We start from the raw sequence: 16,473 nt of genomic DNA on the forward strand, positions 1-16,473 counted from the left end.
CTGAACCATTTCATTTCAATATCCCTTTAGACTCACACAGACTCACAGAACTGAAACATGCATTTCAAACTAGATTCACTCAGCCGAACTGTGTGATAATATTTCAGAACTCTCTTCAAGACACGGGTTAGACTTTGAGGGCAATAACAGCCTGTATCAACAAATGCTGAGGAGAGGAATATCGTGTAAACTATTGGAGAGTGTGGGACTCCCATCTCATCAAAGGCTATTATGTTACAGATAGTCACTGAGCCGGTCAATCTCTATTGTTGTGCTACTTTGTAAGGAGAGCAGCGGTGAGCGAAAGAAGCGGTTTTGAGGTCGGCATTGTTATTCGGATTGTTGACTAGTCAATTATTCAACACAGATCTACAAATGGCTATTTCCTTTGTGAAATCTGATTTTATCATCTAGTTTCTTGACCAAGTTTAAAGGGACGGTGGCTGCCAAGTCGGGTCTGAAAGAAGTGATATCGAGGAGAATCTGCATGGTTCTCTTGGAAGATGCACGCATCAATGCGGAAACGGCAGAGCTATGCTATGCAGTCGTCAACTTTTCTCTCTAGGTTTGAAAAACAACTTTTTAATATAGCATTTGAAAAACGTAATTCAAATAGTCATACCTAAACCACTCATATCCAATTGAATTGTCTACCCTTTATTGGCCTTCCCTACCTTTTCATATGCATGACCCCTCACATCTTAAATGTTAATGTCAACATTAGGATTATTAACAATTCCATAAGTAGACATATTAAAGCCTAATCATCACCATGTATCTGTAAATAATGCCATACAGTGCACTCTTAAAAATAAAGGTGCAAGTTGGAACCAAATAAGGTTCTTGAGAGCGATGCCATAATGGAACCATTTTAGGGTCTCTGAAGAACCATAAATGTGATGGTTCGTTAAAGAATCATACGAAAATCCAAAACCAGAAATGTTTTGGCCCTCCAGGACCAGAATTGAATAGCCCTGCTGTAGGGTTTTAAGCCTTATTTGCATATTTCCCAGGGTGCCTTTTGAGTGAATGGTAGTTACCAGTACCATCCATGACTGTTTGCTAGTGACAGAGATATGGTTGTTGCATTCATTCATTTTAAGTCCTGTGGGCTTCACCAAGTGAGATCCTAACTGAATGTGTTGTTATTCATTTTATTCTTTAAGGGTCTGATTCTGATCAGCAATAAGCACACGTAAATTAAACCTAATTCCCCTTTTATGCACTTTTCTCTATGGGTATTCTGACCTTGAACTTAAGCATGAGGATAGCATGGTATTCACCCGCTATTTGTTCGGGATGGAAATCAAATAAATTAAGGTCTGGTTGAGGTTTGTCTACAGATACACCATATTCTGACCTTGACTTAATTCACTAATAATTCCACCACCTTTAAGCGCAAGGAAACCATGAATAAGGTTTAGCGAATCTACCGGTTCCAAGTGGAAAAAGCATCTACTTTATTTTTTCCAAAAGAAATAACACAATTCTCCATAATTTAGAACTTGACTGTCTTAATGTATTAATGATAGGCTACCCCGACTTTCTCTGTTTCCTACTTATATCATGTTAAATATTAGCCACTATCAGTATCAGCCATCAGTAGGCCTAATAACCACACATATCCAACTGCCAATGTACTGTTAGTCTCCTTCAGTTGGTATAGCCTACATTATCATTTAATTTAATTACATTGTTTAGTTTACCTTCATTTGCTTCCTTTGTAAAAGCCGTCACAGCCGTGTGGTTGTTGCTGAGGATCATTATTAACAGTTGATAATATAAAAAAAGACATGTAGGCTAATTAAATCGTTATGGAGCTGAGATCCAAGCCTTAAGCCTTAACAGTTTTAACCCGACGCATGGCGCAATATTTGACCGTGTCATCGCGCAGTTCCATGGTTAGTGGAGGCAATAGATGAGGGTATTGCCTACTATTGTAACCTATTCGCCCTATTATAATTCTATGAAAACTAATCTTCCAACATTACCATGGGTTGAAGAACTGAATGTGGCAAATTTCTGAATGAATAAAACCACCCTTTCCATTCCCATGTGCTTAAATGCWTCCCTAAACCTAAATAATCAGAGTATTTTTAGAGTTTTTTAAAAATCTACCAATTGGTGATGAAGCAGATATTGAATATGGATACTTGGCTTTCTTTCATTGATGCCTAATATTCTGAACCCGTTCTCTCGATATATTCAAGTCTGTCGATAAAATTCTAACTTAAAAGTACACCGTATTTAAAGGGATGACTTAAGACAAATGTACTGAAAACTCTACTGTATAAAAACTCCACGAGAAAATCTGTTGGCCGGCAAGTGGAAAGGTTTTCTGTGGTTTAATTCAATTTATTCAGTGTGCAAGGTACCCACACCTTCAGAGGGCATTACGCGACTGAATAAGGTAAGGTTGAATACCAAATAGTGTGACGTGCGTAGGAAAGGCGTGTGTAAGAAAGCCGGAATCGGGTCCTAAGACAATAAAATGCATATTTCAAATTTATTTTGAGGACATAGTTTGACCCTAATACAATGGCCTAAAACTCATTGTTTACAGGCCACATCAGGCCTGCAAGTTACGTTATGCTGGCTCTTGCAAAATGATTTGAATTGTAATTCGTATTGGCATCCAGCCATAGTGGGGATATCCAACATTTTTGAATTTTTATTCACCCGCAACCTGCATTCAGAATGTTTGCCAGGTTGGAAAGACTAAGATATGAGACTACCTTAAACATCTAACTGGAACAACCATTTCAGTAACGGGTGCAATAAGAGTAAAAGACTGGAATAGTTTAGAAAAATGTATGAAACAAGATATTGAAACAAACAATTCTTAGAGTCAACCTGCAATAGAGCATGCTGGGAAATATAGATAATGATGGGTGTGGTTTTGGTTAAACTCTGGTGTCAACAACCAGAGTTGAACCAAAACCACACCCGTCATTGTCATACTTCCCTGGGGTTCTTTTACACCACTGAGTGTTAATTTAACTCCTGAATCAACACTATAAATGTTACACTGAAAAATCAACACAAGTTGACAATGGCCAATTTTCTGGGTGAAATGAAAGGGACACATCTGCAGGCTTCCATACATTTCAAGAACCTTTTAGAATTATGAKATATCGTAGATGCCATGTCAAGAACCCCACACTTCACAAATGTTATTTTTTGGGGCAAGAGTTCTCCAAGGAACCTTAAGAGCTGAGGAATAACCATTTAAGAACCTTTCTTTTTTTATGTGTATTATCATAAATTTTATCTAATCAAGGTATAGTTCCCCTTTTGTGCATGCTGCAAGTAAGTGCTCAAATGCCCATTACCAGGCGTTTCCTTTCCTTCTGTGGGATTGACAGGGTCAGTCCCCATGAGTGAATGTGTCACATTAGTCTGAATTATAGCCCACAGAAAGGTGATACTATGCCCTGCCAAGTGCAGCTGCTGCCTCTCCTCTCTTAGCTCCACTCAGGAGTACTGACCTTATGAAACCAGCGTGTAGGAGGAGCATGTTCTGTCGGGATTTGAAAGAGACAAATCGGATGAGATTAGAGTTGATTCTCCAGGCCGTGCCAGGATTGGGAAAGGGAAGAGGTCCTCTTGGCTACAGGATCAGGGCAGGCACTCGTTTGTCACCCCAACCACTGCTGATGCTCCATATACTCTGTCTCTGGCTAGAAGATCTGTCCATGCAGTGTGCACAGAGGCTCCCATAATCAGACTTCCAACACAGGCAGCTGAGTGGAAGCTACGGCCAAATGGGTTCTGCTAGGGAATGTGTGGAGCCAGCAGTGGATCTCTCAACTGCATGTGTCTTGTTTAATGACCAAATAAAGACAGTAAACTTGAGAGAGATGACATCAGCGTTGTTGCTTTGTTCTTTTGTTGGCCTTGTTAATGTTGGGGCCAGGAGGAACAGCTGGGATTCAAAAATGCCAGAAGATGGTCTGGTGTGTAAAGCCTAATATCTTACAGCAGAGAAAGCCTTTGCAGACCTACTGTTTAAGACTGTAGAGAAGAGATGCCACCCAACCCTGTGCATATACTGTGTATCCACCCTCCCTCCCTCGGGACTCTGTCTTTGAACACAAATCTCTCCTTTCCAACAACCTGAATCTGCCTGTTGAGGTCCCTACTCTTTCAACGCTGTCTCTGAACTATACATACTTTGTTTAACCAACAAAAACATATTAGGGACCTAATGCACCCTACAGAGAGCAAAGCTGTGCACCTAGCTTAAGGGTTATTATTGATGTCAATGCAAAAGTTCAAAGGCCTTCCATTTAAAGTCTGAGCACATAATCCTTTTAACTTTAATAATGAGCTTATTTGTCCTCCTAACACACAACAGGCATGGGTCCATATTGATCTTATTTTGTCCTCCTTATACACAATAGGCATGGGTCCAGAGACATGGAATCATCTCTGCTGAAGCCCAAGTTCCACCTGGACCTGTGGGTCAGTTTCACCATCCAGAACTGGCTGCTGGACTTCGGGAGGCCCATTGTCATGGTGAGTGAAATCAAAATCAAAAGTATTATTGACTTGAATGGCAYTGTCCGGTCTAGTGATTCTATTTACGTGGTAGACGACCCGACAGACCACAACTCAATTGGTTGTCGGAGGTTGTGCAGTAGCACTTTCATAATATGGCCTATTTCATCTTAAACGTCCAGACTGGTTCTAAAACAGTATGTGGTCACAATGAGTGGTTTATGGTAACTTTGACACAAGAAGTAACTACAGGTACCTAGTATCAAATGTCAAGTAGTGGTGCTTTTTTCAACAACACCCAAGAAACCACAGTAATTATTAGGTCATTATAACAATTACCATGTCATTTCTGAGTATATTCAATGCTTATTACATGTCCCTGTGGTGTATAGTTTTCCCCTCCTCTAACTGATAAACTGTATATCTTCAGATCATCCTCCCTCTAGAGTGGTTCCCCCTGAACAGACCCAGTGCTGGGGACTACTTCCACATGGCTTACAACATCATCACACCCTTCCTGCTTCTCAAGGTAACCAATCATGGCACACAGAGACAGGGTGGTGTTTTTTAGACACACCATAGCGATACGTTTCAAAACTGATACGAAAAGAAGTGTTTCTTGTTGGACAAGTCCGGGTAGTGCATTCCTATTCTAGTTAGTTTTCTTKCTCTTGGTGCCTAATGAACACYAGCCACGACAACCCAGTTGAATGCMACATGATGAGGGCACGCTGCTGTCCCTCCAACATTGGTTTCTCATCAGGCACTCTGGCAGTTTATAAGGGACACTTTGAAGGCATTGACATTAACTTGCTAAAGCAGATGCCAGCTCCACTCAGTCAGGCCAGTAACGGGAAGGTCAGACAGTCATTTACTCGTTTAATGGAACATCACGCTCTCTGTAGCCAATYTGAGTAAGACCTTTAAACAGGTCAACATTCACAAGGCCGCAGGGCCAGACGGATTACTAGGARGTGTACTCGGAGCATGCGCTGACCAACTGGTAAGGTAAGTGTCTTCACTGACATTTTCAAACTTTCCCTGACTGAGTCTGTAATACCTACATGTTTCAAGCACCATATTCCCTGTGCCCAAGAACGCRAAAGTGACTTSCKTAAATGACTACCYACCCGTAGCACTCATGTCTGTAGAAATGAAGTGCTTTGAAAGGCTGGTCATGGCTCACATCAACACCCTCATCTGAGAAACCCTAGACCCACCCAAATTTGCATACCGCCCCAACAGATCCACACATGACACAATCTCTATTGCACTCCACATGGCCCTTTCCCACCTGGACAAAAGGAACACCTACGCGAGAATGCTGTTCATTGACTACAGTTCAGCATTCAACACCATAGTGCCCTATGGGCCCTATGGGCTCTGGGACTAAACACCTCCCTCTACAACTGTATCCTGGACTTCCTGACGGGCCACCCCCAGGTGGTAAGGGTAGGCAACAACACATCTGCCATGCTGATTCTCAACAAGGGCCACCTCAGTGATGCATGCTCAGTCCTGTACTCTCTGTTTACCCATGACTGTGTGGCCAAGAATGACTCCAACACCATCATTAAGTTTGCCGACGACACAACAGTGGTAGGCCTGATCGCCGACAATGATGAGACAGCCTATAGCCTGTACAGCCTATAACCTGTCAGTGTGGTGCCAGATCAACAACCTCTCCCTCAACGTGATCAAGACAAAGGAGCTGATCGTGGACTATAGGAAAAGAAGGGCCGAGCACGCCCCCCTTCACATCAACGGGGCTGTAGTGGACCGGGTCAAGAGCTGGTGTCCACATCACCAGCAAACTATTATGGTCCAAACACACCAAGACAGTCATGAAGAGGGCAAGACAACYCCTATTCCCCCTCAGGAGGACAAGACAKCTATTCCCCCTCAGAAGATTTGGCATGGGWCCTCAGATCCTCAAAAAGTTCTACAGCTGCACAGTCGATAGCARCCTGACTGGTTGCATCAACACCTGGTATGGCAATCGCTCGGCATCCGACTGCAAGGCGCTACAAAGTGTGGTGCGAACGACCCAGTTCATCACTGGGGCCAAGCTTCCTGCCATCCAGYACCTCTATACCTGGCGGTGTCAGAGGAAGMCCCTAAAAATTGTCAAAGACTCCAGCCACCCCAGTCATAGACTGTTCTCTCTACTACCACACGGCAAGCGGTACTAGAGTGCCAAGTCTGGGACCAAAAATCTCCTGAATAGCTTCTACCCCCAGCCATAAAACTGCTGAACACTTAATCAAATGGCTACTCTGACTATTTGCATTGACCCCCTTTTTTGTAACGCTGCTGCTACTCGCTGTTTATTATCTATGCATAGTCACTTTACCCCTACCTACATTACATGTATATACCTCGATTAACCCGTACCCCGGCACATTGACTTGGTACCGGTACCCCCTGTATATAGCCACGTTATTGTTATTTTATTGTGTTACTTTTTTTTTTGCTTTAGTTTATAAAGCAAATATTTTCTTACTCTGTATTGATGGTTAAAGGCTTGTAAGTAAGGATTTCACAGTAAGGTCTATACCTGTTGTATTCAGCACATGAGACAAATACAATTTGATTTGTCRTGTCTCAGATGAAACCCATTCACACGTTGGACTGAGGGAGCTGAAAGATCATAGCTGTCAAGTTGAACAGAGAACATAACCTTTATGTCCCTGCTGGCCTGCCATCTCCCACTAATCCCCTTTTGAAATTGTCTCCAGAAGGAATTTCACTGCCCAATTCTCTCCCATCCCTCTCTAGCTGATCGAGCGTAGCCCCAAGACCCTGCCCCACTCCGCCGTGTACCTGTGCATCATCARCTTTGTGATGGGCGCCAGCATCCACCTGGTGGGTGACTCCATTAACCATCGCCTCCTGTTGAGTGGCTACCAGCTCCACTTGTCTGTCAGAGAGAACCCCATCATCAAGAACCTCCAGCCTGCCTCTCTGGTACTCCACCATGACACCCTCTATACCTCTCTCATACTCAGGAGCACTTGTCTTGACCAGCGGGCAAGCTGGTTTTAATTACACCTATACAACCAGTTTAAGGCTTATGTGGAATGATTATGTAATTTCAATCCGTTTTTCCAGGATGTGATTACAAGGTTGTAACAAAGTCATTTCATCCAGTTTTGACGTAAACCACTGTGTCCTCCTCACCCTTACCCCACACAATAACAAACCATTATCTGCCTACTACATTGTGCATAGTCAATAACACTGTGAAAGCTGAATGTAAAAGCTGTGAAAGTCAAGGACTGCCATACTCCGCTGAATACTGTGATATTGCTATATGGCTATACTGATACTGTGTGTAACTTTTTACATTGTTTTTGCTTATTGGAAAAGGCTTCTTTTTGTATAAAGACCAAATATGAAATTGTAGTACTCATTAGCATGATTTGATTGGATTATATTTAGGTAATTGCAGACATTCTAAACCTCTACTGTCCTCTTTTCCCCACAGATAGATTCATTTGAGCTACTTTACTATTATGATGAAAAGCTTGGCCATTCTATGTGGTAAGGAACACGTTTGCTCGAAAACTACACTACCGTTCAAAAGTTTGGGGTCACTTAGAAATGTCCTTGTTTTTGAAAGAAAAGCACATTCTGTCCATTAAAATAACATCAAATGGATCAGAAATACAGTGTAGACATTGTTAATGTTGTAAATGACTATTGTAGCTGGAAACGGCAGATTTTTTTATGGAATATCTAAATAGGCGTACAGAGGCCCATTATCAGCAACCATCACTCCTGTGTTCCAATGGCACGTTGTGTTAGCTAATCCAAGTTTATCATTTTAAAAGGCTAATTGATCATTAGAAAACCCTTTTGAAATTGTTAGCACAGCTGAAAACTGTCCTAATTAAAGAAGCAATACAACTGGCCTTCTTTAGACTAGTTGAGTATCTGGAATATCAGCATTTGTGGGTTCCATTACAGGCTCAAAATGGCTGGAAACAAATAACTTTTTTCTGAAACTCGTCAGTCTATTCTTGTTCTATTCCATGCGAGAAATTGCCAAGAAACTGAAGATCTTGTACAACGCTATGTACTACTCCCTTCACAGAACACAGAACTGTCTCTAATCAGAATAGAAAGAGGAGTGAGAGGCCCCGGTGCACAACTGAGCAAGAGGACAAGTACATTAGAGTGTCGAGTTTGAGAAACAGACACCTCACAAGTCKRCAACTGGCAGCTTCATTAAATAGTACCCGCAAAACACAAGTCTCAACGTCAACAGTGAAGAGGTGACTCTGGGATGCTGGTCTTATTCCTTAAGAAATCAGCCATTTCCAGCTGCAATAGTCATTTACAACCTTAACAATGTCTACACTGTATTTCTGATCAATTTGATGTTATTTTAATGGACAAAGAATGTGCTTTTCTTTCAAAAACAAGGACATTTCTAAGTGATCCCAAACTTTTGAACAGTAGTGTATCTTTACTGTACTGTACTGAATGACTGAATCAGATGAAAAAAAGTAATTTCCCCTTGCCCATAGCTATACATAAATTTATACCATTCAAACTGTGAATGTCATATGAGATTACATCGACGTGAAGACTGTCATAGATACATTGACATGATGTGCAGTGTTTGCAGCTTACCAGCATTTTAATCACTTTCAATTGTTTAATCTTCCCTGGGAAAAACACAATTGAACATGATTGAAAATGTGCCATTTTTCCTTCTCTTCCACAGGTATGTTCCCTTCTTCCTCATCCTCTTCCTCTACTTCACTGGTTGCTTCACACACATCAAGGAGGAGAAGAGGATGCCGCTCGCTGCTTGGTTTCTTCTCGCTCCCAGCGCCGTCTACTATTGGTCAGCCTCTTTAGTGTCACATCATACCATCACAGCCTGTAATGCTAGAATGTTTGTTTTGTTTCTGTCCGAATCCACTGTGGTTGAACACAATGACTTAGCCCTGGGCAAAGGGCAGGACACGTCAGTGTATCGTGTGTATGTGTGTTTTGAGGGAGGAAGGGAGGGAGCGAAGGAACTAAGGCTGCACTGTACGTTCTGATTCCAATGGACTCTTGTCCATTATTCACCACAGCAAAACTGACTCCCTGAGACCCTCTATCTGTAGAGTTCGTCATGGGCTGCGTTCACAAGGTCACACAGGTTTACAGAGTTACAGTATTTCCCTTCAGAGGTCTCCTTAATGCTACTAAAATGTAACATGCTGGAAGAGTTATCAGGTCAAATTAAAAGCACTGAAAGTTTTTAGGCAACATTTTGAATTCCTTTTTATCCTTCATTTCAACTGTATGGGATGGTTTCGCAGTCACAGATCATGCCTAGTCCTCGACTAAAAAGCAAGCTCAGTGGAGAATCTCTATTGAAAGTTCTTTTTAGTGCAAGGCTTAATATGTGTTGGGGAAACCTCCCCTATGTGAGAATATGAAATGTAGGAGTTGACAGGAAATGATTTCATCCATTGTTTTCAAAGTGGTTTGATACTTTGGGTCCATTTCAATGAACAAGGCAAAGAGAAAGTATGGCCCAATCCCAAATCGACCTGTAGACTTGTGGAGATCTGAGAGGATTTGACTGGTTTAAGCAATATAATAATAGATCCGCCTTGTACTCTGATAAGATAGGTGGAAGTGTCCCCATGCTTATATCAATTAAATACTCTCAGATCTCTACAAGTGCATTGATCTTAGGGTATAGGTGTCAATTGAGACAGATACCAAAAAAGGCAGCAGCATAAGACCTCCATTTCCCTCAACTGTTCTGCATAGGTACCATGACTGCGTCATGTGCAAGGCACCAAACGGATGAAAACTGTAACAGGGAGGGACGTAAGTAACCCAATTTTTGTTTTCCATTACATGCACTAAATGAACACAGCTCTACTCTGTACAGGTACCTGATCACAGAGGGACAGATCTTCATCCTCTTCATCTTCACCTTCTTCGCCATGACGGCCACAGTGATGCACCAGAAACGTAAAGGCTTTGTCCCCGATAGCAATGGGCTCTTCCTGCTCTACAGGTATAATAATAATAATAATAATACTGTTTCCTACATTGTTTGTTCCTTTAAGAATATTTGGGGTGGTTTCGTGGACACAGATTAAGCCTACTCCTAGGCTAAAAACCATGGACTAGGACTAGGATTAATCTGTGTCTGGGAAACCACCCCTTTATTTAAAGTGAATTGAGACCTGAGCAAAATGCATTTTAAAATAAACTTGACTTGACAGTTTCTCCATCGCCCTGGGTCTGGTCAGCGTCTGGGTGGCTTGTCTCTGGAGCGACCAGGTCCTCCGCAAGAAATACCGCGGGGTCATCTATATACCGGAGCCTTGGGCCTTCTACACTCTGCACATCAGAGACAAGAGGGCATCAGCTTGAGCAAGGCGAATTGCAGAATCGGTAATCTTGATCACATAATGAGTAGCTACTTTGGATGCAGGTGCACAGCAGAGACAATCAGCGTGTTGGATGGAATCAGTTTGAGCAAGCGAGGCACAGAATCACTCATCTTGATCACCCATAATATAATGAGTAGCTATCTGGGATGCGAGGTGATTTGTAGATTCTTCCCATTCCGACTGCAATGCAGTCGATCTCCAACACGCACAATCACTAGCTGCTCAAATGACTCACTCTAGTCATGTGTGCTGGGAGGAAAAGAAAGAGGGATAGAGCACGAGTTTACCTACTATGCAACAAAAATACAAAAGTAAGAGATGTTGAGAGGTACTGTACTCTTGGGACTGTGTCAAGAACTTGAATTATCTTTTTCTTTTTTTCTTCTTTTTTTTTTTACGGTTTAAGTTACCTAAGATAAATGAACTTGATTGCGTATGCAGATACAGATATGCAATTCCTCCATTGCTTATTTGTACAGAGAAGTYATGTGGTGTAATCAATGCAAGCCCTGTTGATTGTGTCATACGTCTCAGAACAGTAGAAAGAGCTGAGCCAGCACCATCTGGCAACACTGAATGGAGACTGGAGAAACTGAATGTATGATTCTCCTGGGATTCCTGCAGAGATGCTTTTTTGATCACACACACTCACCAGGGTTGGGGTCAATTCCATTTTGGGGTCAATGCCCTTTCCAGTCAATTCAGGAAGTACACTGATTTTCCTTGTTGAAAAGCTACAGAATAGAATTGACCCACACTCTGTCACTCACTCTATGCCCTTTATCAGGATTGAAAAGATCATTATAGTTTTATCAATGTCATTATCATTTTATCAATGATATCAATTTATCAAGTCATCTTAGCTTTTATTATGATGTGCACCACCAACACTGTGAGGAAATTTTAGCTGACAATGTTTTATTATGGCTTGACTAATATAAAATGTTTACCTTGATCTTTTCCACCTTGTTTCATACTGTGTGCTTGTAGAATGTAAAGGTACACTCAGCTAAATGACAGCACCAGAGTTGAGCGAGATGCAATACTTTGCTCTCACTGTCACACACAGTATCTGCGCACGTGCACGGGTTCAGTTCACACTGTTCACAGTGTGGTAGCCTGGGCACCAAAACAGCCGAAGTTGAGCCTCATCGCTTTTAGTTGTTTGCAGAAATTGACCCACTATGCTGTTTAATTTCTGCATCTACATCATATCGCTGAGTCTACCTTTAATAGAGGAAAATATTGCCTAATTATTTTCCTATATTCCAATGTATATATTCTATACTGTCCTTGTCCAAACTGTTGTTGTAGCCTATATAAAGCCATAAATATTGAATTATGTTTAGTTTGTGTTGTATGCTCACTCACACAAGTACAGATTGTAAGGTCTGAAATGTCCCAATGCGGCAACCTCAAACTGTTAGACATAGCTGTTATTATAACCTGGGTGGTTTGAGCCCTGAATGCTGATTGGCTGACAGCTGTGTTATATCAGAACGTATACCACGGGTATGACAAAACATTTATGTTTACTGCTCTAACTACATTGGTCACCAGTTTATAATAGCAATAAGGCAACTCGTGGGTTTGTGGTATATGGCTAATATACCACGGCTAAGGGCTGTATCCAGGCACTCTGCGTTGCGCTTAAGAACAGCCCTTAGCCGCGGTATATTGGCCATATACCACACCCCCTCGGGCCTTATTGTTTAATTATAGCCCTTCGGCCGCAAGATGGCGTTACTGTATTATTCCTTTTACGTTGTTTGTCATCTTATCTCCAAATTGAATGTGCACAGCCGACAATTCAATTTCCCCCAAGGACCGGCTCGTAAATAAAGCATCCACCATTCAGGCTACAATGGCATCAGTTTCCTCCTTAAATCAATGTAATGGCTCGTCTATGGAAAGAAACAGAAAATATGTATACTGTCTTAATAAAACACAATTTTCCACCACTATGCTAGAGTGGCTAATGCTACAACGGGATGTTGCTTACCACATTCAGCCAATCATGTTGAAGCAGTCTGTTTTCACCCCTGGTCTGTTTAAAAAATAAAGGTGGTGCTTACTAGTCAGAAGTTGGATCAAAGATAAACATTTATATGGATCTTATTAATGTTTTTTTTATCTACAATTATATTAAATTAGAAATTGATTTTAACATCTTTGTCCGTATTTGAAAAGACAATCAAGTCCTCCTTCAGAACACATTCAGCAAACTGGGAAAAGAAATTGATGGGCATTTCAGTTTTCCCCAACAAAATTGTGACACTTAAGATTCTAATTCGCAAGTATACAACAACACAGCTAAAATATAATTTGACAGTTCTGTTTTGCCTTTTAGTCAGTATACTTTCAGTAGGTTAATTGTACATTACTTATACTCTCATACTTACTTTCAAGGCAAAGACCCCACAAGAAGTAACATCTTGTTGGCATGGGTGAGGAAGGTACCACACGCCCATCTGGAGATATTACACCCCTTCTCTCTCAGGAATGATCTGAACATTATATGTTAATAACAGTACAACATTTTGAAAAACTTCCTTGATTACAATATAGAGATTAATAACAGAGGGGAATCTGAGAATACAGGGATTCCAGCAGGATGTGAGTTGAAGTAGTCAAATCTGGAGCTGACAAGGCTCTGATTTAGCATATTGGGGGATGGTGTGTTGTGTGGAGGAAGAAGCAGAACATTCAGGTTAGGGCTGGAATGTAAATGACATGTGATCATCTTGGATTATCTAACATCTGAGAATGGACAGGCATTCCCTCGAATGAAGAGCATCTTCGTCTTGCTGATTATGTGCTGTCATCCAGGTGGAAATGTCACCTGCATATCTGATGTAGGAAAAGAGATAAATTGAGTGTCCTGTGAATATGTTTATGTACATGTACATGTGTGTGTGTGTGTGTGGGGGGGGGTACAGTGGTTTGCGAAAGTATTCACCCCCCCTTGGCATTTTTCCTATTTTGTTGCCTTACAACCTGGAATGAAAATAGATTTTTGGGGGGTTTGTATCATTTGATTTAAACATGCCTACCACTTTGAAGATGCAAAATAAAAGAAATTGTGAAACAAACAAGAAATAAGACCAAAAAAATGAAAACTTGAGCATGCATAACTATTCACCCCCCCAAAGTCAATACTTTGTAGAGCCACCTTACTTGGGGTATGTCTCTTGGGGTATGTCTCTATAAGCTTGGCACTGGGATTTTTGCCCATTATTCAAGGAAAAACTTCTCCAGCTCCTTCAAGTTGGATGGGTTCCGTTGGTGTACAGCAATCTTTAAGTCATACCACAGATTCTCAAATGGATTGAGGTCTGAGCTTTGACTAGGCCATTCCAAGATATTTAAATATTTCCCCTTAAACCACTCAAGTGTTGCTTTAGCAGTATGCTTAGGGTCATTTGTCCTGCTGGAAGGTGAACCTTCGTCCCAGTCTCAAATCTCCGGAAGACTGAAACAGGATTCCCTCAAGAATTTGCCTGTATTAGGCCAATCCATCATTCCTTCAATTCTGACCAGTTTCCCAGTCCCTGCCAATGAAAAACATCCCCACAGCATGATGCTGCCACCACCATGCTTCACTGTGGGGATGGTGTTCTCGGGGTGATGAGAGGTGTTGGGTTTGCACCAGACATAGCGTTTTRCTTGATGGCCCAAAAGCTCGATTTTAGTCTCATCTGATCAGAGTACCTTCTTCTATATGTTTGAGGAGTCTCCCACATGCCTTTTTATTTTTTTATWWAAAAAAAAAAATTATCCCCTTTTCTCCCCAATTTTCGTGGTATCCAATCGCTAGTAATTACAATCTTGTCTCATCGCTACAACTCCCGTACGGGCTCGGGAGAGACGAAGGTCGAAAGCCGTGCGTCCTCCGAAGCCCAACCCAACCAAGCCGCACTGCTTCTTAACACAGCGCGCCTCCAACCCGGAAGCCAGCCACTCCAATGTGTCGGAGGAAACACTGTGCCCCCTTCGTTAGCGCGCACTGCGCCCGGCCCGCCACAGGAGTCACTGGAGCGCGATGAGACAAGGATATCCCTACCGGCCAAACCCTCCCTAACCCGGGCGACGCTAGGCCAATTGTGCGTCGCCCCACGGACCCCCCGGTCGCGACCGGCTGCGACAGAGCCTGGGCGCYAACCCAGAGACTCTGGTGGCGCAGCTAGCACTGCGATGCAGTGCCCTAGACCACTGCGCCACCCGGGAGGCCCTCCCACATGCCTTTTGGRGAACACCAAACATGTTTGCTTATTTTTTTCTGGACACTCTTCCGTAAAGCCCAGCTCTGTGGAGTGTACGGCCAAAAGTAGTCCTATGGACAGATACTCCAATCTTCGCTGTGGAGCTTTACAGCTCCTTTAGGGTTATCTTTGGTCTCTTTGCTGCCTCTCTGATTAATGCCCTCCTTGCCCGGTCTGTGAGTTTTGGTGGGCGGCCCTCTCTTGGCAGATTTGTTGTGGTGCCATATTCTTCCCATTTTGAAATAAATGGTGCTCCGTGGGATGTTCAAAGTTTCTGATTTTTTTTTTTATAACCCAACCCTGATCTGTACCTCTCTACAACTTTGTCTCTGACCTGTTTGGAGAGCTTTTTGGTCATCATAGTGCCGCTTGCTTGGTGGTGCCCCTTGCTTAGTGGTGTTGCAGACTCTGGGGCCTTTCAGAACAGGTGTATATATACTGAGATCATGTGACAGATCATGTGACACTTAAATAAAGTCCACCCGTGTGCAATCTAACTAATTATGTGACTTCTGAAGGTAATTGGTTGCACCAGATCTTATTTAGGGGCTTCATAGCAAAAGGGGTGAATACATATGCACGCACCACTTTTCATTTCACTTCACCAATTTTGACTATTTTGTGTATGTCTATTACATGAAATCCAAATAAAAATCAATTTAAATTACAGATTGTAATGCAACAAAATAGGAAAAACGCCAAGGGGGGAACACTTTTATATATATATATCTTGGTATATTTTTTTCAATTATTATTATTGTGTTTTGTGGATGAGGGGTGGGGGGAGGTTGATGGGGATAGTGGAGGTGATGGGGGTGTCCTATTGAGGGCAAAGGGACCTATTGGGGAGGATATTCTTCATGGAGGCACATTCAGTCATAGTTTTGTTTATTATAAATGTATTTATATTTTACTTTTTTTCCTATTATTATAACAGTTTACTGTAATTATGGATATATGCACTCATGTTGACTTATATATAGATATTTCTTTTTCACCCAGAGTACAATTTTTTATTTATTATTATTTTATTTTTTATTATTACTGTACCTACATTCTTAAATTAAAACAGATAAAGTGTAATTTAAAGGAAAAATCATAAGAGGGAAAAGCACGATGGGATGGTGGATTGAGGGATAAGGTAGAGAGAACAGTAGAGGGCTCTAAAAACTATTATTGCTGAAATAACCACTTCCTTTTGTGACTAGAGTCGAATACTTAATGTGGCACACATCAGAGATAGGTCACCAAAATTAGCATGACCTATAGCATGATAGGTCACCAAAATTATTCTG

The 16,473-nt window shown here is 41.8% G+C and overlaps 1 protein-coding gene across 1 annotated transcript; it reads left to right on the forward strand.

Annotated features, from left to right (window-relative positions):
* Positions 1-133: 133 nt before the first annotated feature.
* On the forward strand, positions 134-11,729 carry cln6b (CLN6 transmembrane ER protein b). The gene is made up of 8 exons (XM_070440085.1): positions 134-565; positions 4,404-4,518; positions 4,931-5,029; positions 7,279-7,467; positions 7,988-8,043; positions 9,233-9,355; positions 10,406-10,534; positions 10,746-11,729. The coding sequence occupies exons 1-8, from the start codon at positions 504-506 to the stop codon at positions 10,894-10,896; spliced, it is 924 nt and encodes a 307-aa protein (XP_070296186.1). The 5' UTR covers positions 134-503; the 3' UTR covers positions 10,897-11,729.
* The last annotated feature ends 4,744 nt before the right edge of the window (positions 11,730-16,473 follow it).

This window comes from Salvelinus sp. IW2-2015, linkage group LG4q.1:29, assembly GCF_002910315.2.
Source record: "Salvelinus sp. IW2-2015 linkage group LG4q.1:29, ASM291031v2, whole genome shotgun sequence".
In the NCBI taxonomy this organism is placed as follows: domain Eukaryota; kingdom Metazoa; phylum Chordata; class Actinopteri; order Salmoniformes; family Salmonidae; genus Salvelinus; species Salvelinus sp. IW2-2015.